Source organism: Nilaparvata lugens, chromosome 2 (assembly GCF_014356525.2).
Source record: "Nilaparvata lugens isolate BPH chromosome 2, ASM1435652v1, whole genome shotgun sequence".
Lineage (NCBI taxonomy): Eukaryota > Metazoa > Arthropoda > Insecta > Hemiptera > Delphacidae > Nilaparvata > Nilaparvata lugens.
This window is the reverse complement of record NC_052505.1, coordinates 83,759,649-83,765,589: the sequence shown is the minus strand read 5'-3', so window position 1 is coordinate 83,765,589 and position 5,941 is coordinate 83,759,649. Positions and strand designations below refer to the sequence as shown.

Here is a 5,941-nt window from a genome sequence, read left to right as displayed (position 1 = left end):
TCATACACATGATGTACATATGTGTTTGTCAAGTTCCGTTCAATCAAATAGAATCTGTAAGGATTACGTTTTTAACATTTTGTTAATAACTTTGGTGTCAACCCAGCTTAATAGAATAGAAATGGATAATTTGAATGTTATATCACAATGAATCACTATTGCCCTTATTCTATTTCACAACTAGTTTCGTCCATTATCAAGTGTCAAAACAACAAATTATTCTTTTTATTTGAACTTTCAAGTAGCCCTTTCAAAGTACTTTAATTCATGAAATCGATTGATCTTTTGATAATTATTTTCAATTTTTGGTGATTATTTTAGGTGGGTGAGATGCGGATGTGGTTGTTTGGGCCCAGTTCGCTTCTCTGGCTGCTGGCGCTGCAGCTGATAATTAGCGCGCCTGCGCGTGCGGGCCTCACCATTACACGCCACCTCAAGGGCGATCTCTTCTCGCCTCCAGGTAAACAATACATCTTCTGAAATGATTATGGTTTTATATTTTTAGTGGATAAATGAGTAAGAAATTTCATTCCTGCCATAGGATAATCTAAAGGTGCGTACAGATTTACGAGCCGCGAACATGAGCAATTCACATTTCAATTCAATTCAATTCAGTTTATTTCCAAAAACATATTACACGAATAAGAAATACAATATACAACATATTTTTGGAATCCCCCTACTAGACTATCCATCTGTGTGTAGGGGGGGAGTTCCACTTTATACATAATAAGCTTAATCTGCTCATAGAAGTAAATAATAGAGAATACCTTATATTATGGATGTATTATTAATATTCTGATTATAAAATAGATAATATATGTGCTGATGTATATTTAAGAATGAGTATGTAGGAATATGTATGTAGAATAAGTATACTTAATACCTTGATTGATAAAAGAATAAATAAAGAAGAAATAACAATATTTTTTTGAAGACCGCAGTGGCAGGGATTCCAGAAATTCTCAGAAGAGAGAATGAAAAAAAAGCATAAACCAGAAAGGCAAAACAGTCAAATCGGTTATATCAATGATAAAATAAATACCAATCAATTGTCTGGAAACCTTGAAGTCGTGTTGGTCACCAAGCATAACGAGATTGGAGTAGTTCTTCTGAAGCTTCCCAACCAATCTGGTACAGCCACCTGTCCACCCTCTTCCTAAACACTACCAAACTAAATGCCTCTGCTTCCCTAATCACCCCTGGCACATTTCTGTACAAGACATGGGCCAGGTATGAAGGATTTGTCAATTCAGAGCCGTGAGTCAGCTGAGGTATCTCAAAGCTGTAATTGGATCTGTGGCGAGTTGAGTAGCTATGGTTAACTGTTTCTCCCAGAAGTTCAGTTTTGTATTTTTTATGTGGATCAACAAGGATTTAATAAAAAGTTGTCTAACATTCAGTACGGGAAATTCGATAAACAATTGTCTTGTTGGGTATCTAAAGTCTCTCTTTAAAATTGTTTTTATAATTGATCTTTGGGTGACTGCGAGAGGCTCAATGACTGAGGAGGAAGCCCCTCCCCAAGCTAGAATTCCATATAGTATTATAGATTGGACATAGGCAAAGTAAACTACTTTGCACTGATCCACACTCAGAACATTACTAAGCTCTGAAAATGCGTGAAGCAGCTTTCTGAGCCTATTCTTAGCACACTGGACATGTTGTACCCAACTCATCTTGGAATCCAAGACAACGCCCAGGTATTTGTAATGATCAACGCGCTCAATCATACTACAATTACATCCAGCAGACCTGGGATTATTACAAGAATGCATCGTTAGTATTAGAGAGCCTGGATCAGCTTGATTTCTTGTAACTATTGGCATAAACTTCGTTTTTTCCACATTTACTGTAAGGCTATTGTGATCAAACCAGTTCTTTATTTTAACAAATCAATTGAAGCACTCATGTAGGCCTCCTCCCAAGTGCTCCCAGTAGACACTAGTGCTGTGTCATCAGCAAACAGATACAACTCACCTTCAACTACTAATTTTGACAGATTGTTGATATAGATTAGGAATAGCAGTGGCCCAAGGGTGCTTCCCTGGACTACCCCATACTCAACATTCTCTTTATCACTATTTTCACCATTTATGCAAACTGATTGCTGTCGATTGTGAAAGTAACTCTTAAACCATCGGAGAGAGATATTTTTTATCCCCAATGATTCAAGTTTTTTTATTAAAATTCTCCTGTCAACTGTATCAAAGGCTTTTGCCAAGTCCAAAAAGGTTATCAGTACTTTTCTTCTTGATTTAATACTACTTGAGATAGCCCTAGACATATTGAAAAGAGTATCAGATGTATTTTTGGACTTTTGAAAACCATACTGTGAGTTGGAGATGAGATTGTACTCGTTTAAATACTTAGTCAGTTGTATTTTTATACACTTTTCGATTATTTTAGATAATGTTGCCAACAAAGGAATAGGTCTGTAATTGGAGAATATGGCTTTGGGGCCTGATTTATAAATAGGTATTACTCTGGCTGTTTTGAGAGCGCAAGGAAAGTGTCCAACCAGAATGCTCAAATTGACTATATGTAGGATAGGATGTATTAATATGTCAATATTGTTTTTAATCACTCTAGTAGGGATTCCATCACAACCTGGAGCTGATCGCCCTTTCAAACTCTAATCAGCTGATGCCAAGCTTTTTATATCTGTATCTTATCGTTTCTGTAAAAATACAGATATAATCAGCTGATTAAAAGTGAATTGCTCATGTTCGCGGTGCGTATATCTGTACGCACCTTTAGATAACCTTTGATTAGTATACGGGTTCGCATATTCAGTATTAGTTCGCATACGGGTGTAATGGAAAAGGGCTTGTGAATATTATCCACATCTATTCTCCCTAATTCATCTCGGGCAACTGAACTCTGCAACGCAACTGCAACTGCGGGCCCACGATTGTATGTGACTGGTTTTAGACTGTTTTGAGACTTGTCAAGAACTAGTTGCGTCGTTTGCGCCTTCACACTTGAAAATAATTATTGTCAAGCCTGCAGAACAGTGTTGTGCCCGCATAAAGTGGAAGATGTTTTAAAATTTTGTAAGATTTTTGAAAATGTTTCAAGATTTTGACGAAGTGATATCAAGACGAACATTAAAAATATCGTCAAAAGACTGTCACATGAGTAGAAGATAACGATAGAATAGAATAGAATATGTTAATCCACCAATAAATACATTTCAATGTACATTAGATGTCGTCAAGAATAAAGTTCTAGCTATAAAACTAACTGAGCCAATAAATTTGTTTATTTTTTATCTATTTATTTATTTTCCACGGGCAAATTGGAAAATTCTTCTACATTATTTATAATTGGTTCTCTGTTAGCAGCTTTTTAACTTGTGTTTTAAAACTGGCTTGATTCATATTTCTCACACTAACAGGCAGCTTATTGAATGCCTTGATTTACAATATTCCATAATGACCTTGAAGTTTGTTTAGCTTGACAAAAGGAACATTCAGATGACATGCTTGCCAGATCACAATTTATATGCATGTGTATCTTAGACCCACATTCAAGAACATCCTATTCGTCCCTGACCCTGATCAGTAGTAAGGAGTATTCAATGCTGAGTGGAGCCTAAATTTATTTTGTTCAAAATAACCTAGATTATATTCTCTGTACAGTAATTTCAACTTTGGATAGATGATTAAAGTTGGAATGGAAAATGATCATACTGACATAGAGAATGAATGATTACTAACAAAATGCATATAACTCGATATTTGAAACAAAATGTGATATTTGTCTTGTTATTTATCCACATCCTCATCTATCTTAACTGACTTATGTTATGTAACTGATGCTATAACTCTGGACCTTACCTCCCTAACTTGTAACCTGGATTCTCTCCACTTCAGTCTTACTAGCGGGAGAGAATGCAGGTTAGCAGTTGTGTAATCCGCAGCATAGAAATTCTAATTATCCGAGAAGCCTGAAAAACTATAGAACCATTGAAGTAAGCTGCCTCTTGTTTAAGAGAAGAATTTTATTCTTATTTTTCCATCAAATTTAATTGAATTCATTCCATTCATCAATCCATTGGTTGATCAGTTCAAAACTAATTTATTTATTTATCCATTTATATATTCAAGTTATTCTTCCAGTGATGAAATTCTTCCAAGTTCTCAATGCAAACAATTCAGTTTCTTGAACGAACAAGTAGGTTTCAGTTTTCTTTTATTCAACAAGTTAATTTAGTTTTCTATTGGATTCAGCTTGTGATATTCTGTGATATTCTAATTGTTACTTTTGTCGTATTTTTGTGTAGAATGCGGAGAGGCGACCTGCGCAGGCGTGAGTGCCGGGACGGCGGGCGCCGGCCTGGGCCTGAGTGACGGGTGGGGCGACGCTACCAACGCACGATGCACGTGTCAGTGTCGCGACGCTCTGCCCGTGTTTCGCGACGATCTGCGTGTCTGCGTCGATGACATACAAGGTCAGTCCAACATCTTATTACATCAGTATTTTGTCCATTTATTTATGTAACAAACAACACTGATGACGTGAAAACATTTGTAGATAAAATATCAAGGCAATCCTTGTGTTGTTTTTTCTTCAAAATCTAGAAGATAAGACAGTTCAAAAAGTAGATTAGGCTCCCTTCACTTGTCCAATTTTCGTTGTAAAAACTGTCACGGTGAGATTCGCCAAACAGCTTTGATAAGCAACTTTCTATAAAAATGAATTAAAAATTATGACTACCCACCTTTATTGGTTGTTGAAATAACAAGAAAATCTATGATTTATTCATTTTATTCCAGGCAACGAATGCTCAAATAAAGGTATAGAAGGAAAAGTTTGGAACACAATTTTCAACTCCACAGCTCTTTTATGGATAGTAAGAGGATCAACATATCAAAAGTCCTCACTCCTACCCCCTGTGCTAAAGGGGTAGGGGTGGTTTGAAAGTACCATTTTTTCATTTTTCGCATATATCTCGGAAACTATGCATCTTATAAACATTTATATCCTTTGCAAAATTAAAGCGTACAAAATTACCAACAAGTTTTGTCCTTTACATTTTTCCCATATCTCTCATACTTTCTGAGATATCTGCTCTTGAAGGTGAGAATTTTGTTGAAAAAACACTTTTGCCTCCAATTTTTTCATCTTTTCGGCCTTATTATTTTTGAACGATTGATGAAAAAAATCTGTGCTGATTATGAGCTGATAGAGCATCAAATTATCTTCAATTTGATGCATATTTTCACTATCTTACGCTTTTCCCCACGACTGTTGCAGCAGTTTTAGTGTTGAGAGTGAATTTTCTATTCAGCAACAATAGATCTGTTGACAATGGAATTTGGAGTGAATGTTTGGAATACAATTTTCGACTTTGCAGCTTTGTTGAGACTATTTTGGAAGTAAGCATATCAAAAATCCCACCCCCTACATCATGTGCTGGACGGATGAGGGTGGTTTGAAAGTTGCATTTTCCACTTATTACTTACATGCTTATATCTTGGAAGCAATGCATTCTATTGACATAATCAACTACAAGAAAATAAAGTTCTATAAATTTCCTACAAGTTTTGTTTGGTAGTGATTTACAATAAATCCGATAGATTTATTAATGGATATGATTTTATTAATCTCACTTTTCCTTGAACCAAGTACGCAAATACCTGACCAAACAACTTCAGAGTTTCGAACCATAAAATTTCCCTTCTGAATACCTGTTTCACCTGAAATAATTTGTAGTTAATCCTGTATCACCGCCTTCCTCATAACATATGACAAAAGACTCCAGTTAGTAGGTTACAAGTCTTATGATTTATATTTGCGATCGAGTGTATCCTGTCCCTTTTAATAGAAGGTTATGAGTAGAAGGATAATATTACCGGTGGGAGTTAGACGAGACTATAACCGGTGGATTGGGACCCGTTAAGTGATTTTTCAGAGAGCCCGTCACGCCAGGACG

At 36.0% G+C, this 5,941-nt stretch overlaps 1 protein-coding gene across 1 annotated transcript; it reads left to right on the top strand.

The window, feature by feature from the left end:
- Nucleotides 1–316: 316 nt before the first annotated feature.
- LOC120349704 lies at nucleotides 317–5,388 on the top strand. The gene is made up of 3 exons (XM_039420227.1): nucleotides 317–460; nucleotides 4,289–4,456; nucleotides 5,297–5,388. The coding sequence occupies exons 1-3, from the start codon at nucleotides 331–333 to the stop codon at nucleotides 5,386–5,388; spliced, it is 390 nt and encodes a 129-aa protein (XP_039276161.1). The 5' UTR covers nucleotides 317–330.
- The last annotated feature ends 553 nt before the right edge of the window (nucleotides 5,389–5,941 follow it).